The sequence below is a fragment of the Phytophthora parasitica genome (assembly GCF_000247585.1).
Source record: "Phytophthora parasitica INRA-310 unplaced genomic scaffold supercont2.61, whole genome shotgun sequence".
Taxonomy (NCBI): Eukaryota; Oomycota; class Peronosporomycetes; order Peronosporales; family Peronosporaceae; genus Phytophthora; species Phytophthora nicotianae.
The window spans coordinates 57,641-58,756 of record NW_008649047.1 but is presented as its reverse complement, the minus strand read 5'-3'; the positions used below and the strand labels follow the sequence as shown (position 1 = coordinate 58,756).

Genomic DNA, 1,116 nt, shown 5'->3' with positions numbered 1-1,116 from the left:
TTCTCGCCCTTCTCGGGCTCCACGGCCTTCTTGGGTTCCACAATCTCCGCGGAACCCACGCCTTCCTCTCGCTCCGCGCGCGCCACCGGCGCCGGCCACCAGAGCGCCAGTACTCACGGCACCGGCACGGCCGACATCAGCCGTCCCAACATCGCCGCCTACACCAACAACAATGCACACAGTTAGAAACTAGAACCGCACCACCGTCACAACCCAACCCACACCTTCAGCGCTACCGCCGCGCGTTGCTCGTGAGGCGCCACAACCGCCCCGAGCTCCACGCCCTCCTCTCGCTCCGCGCGCGGCACCGGCGCCGGCTGCCGGAACGCCAGCATCACGGCACCGGCACGGCCGACCTCTGCCGTTTCGCCGGGAGCTGCACCCTCTTCAAGATCGCCGCACTTCCCGCTCTCATGGACGTTGGCTGCGTTGGTGCCTATATCAAAACCAAAACAAAACCCAATTAGTCCACGGCGTCTCCAGTACCCCTCAGTCGGGCCTCCGTCTTCAATACCTTCTTCAGCACCGACTTCGAGGCGCGTCTTCGCAATGTACCTTAGGACGGCCATATCTCCAAGTAGATACTCGGCCCCCTCTTCGCCGTCGTGTCGCCTTCCAGGCCGTATGTATTTGTAGCGTGTGTCCAAAGACTTGGTAGAAGTCTGCTTGGACGTCCACCCGGCCTTTGCCAACGCTCACCTCTCGCCGTTGAACACAGCAACGCCCCCGAGGCTGCTCGCTGTCTCTGTAGGTGCCTCCTCGCTGCCGGTACGCACGCGTCGCCGCTTCCTTACCGTATTCGTGCCTTCATGCCTGCGCTTCTGGCCACGCGGCACTTCCGACATTTTCTGCTTGTTTTACAAATGAGGATGAGGATCGATGGACGGCTGGTACGCGTCGCCTATTCATGGAGAGTATAAGGGTACATAAATACATATATTCCATCACGACTTGTTTTTATATACATTCAAACAAATAAACAATATTGTTTTGGAGTAGCCTCCATAGTTTGGGCGCCAAGTTTGCGCGGCAATTCTACCATACAAAATGCCACATTCAAATACAAAGCATAAGATTTATGCATCACTGCACTGCGTTGTGGTTACACCATCGCCG

At 57.4% G+C, this 1,116-nt stretch overlaps 1 protein-coding gene across 1 annotated transcript; it reads right to left on the bottom strand.

Moving 5' to 3' along the window:
- Positions 1–113: 113 nt before the first annotated feature.
- On the bottom strand, positions 114–845 carry PPTG_16955 (hypothetical protein; the record flags this gene model as incomplete). Its single annotated transcript, XM_008914532.1, has 4 exons — positions 114–158; positions 225–436; positions 515–612; positions 700–845. 4 exons carry the CDS (start codon positions 843–845, stop codon positions 114–116), a joined length of 501 nt encoding a protein of 166 aa, XP_008912780.1.
- Positions 846–1,116: the final 271 nt, after the last annotated feature.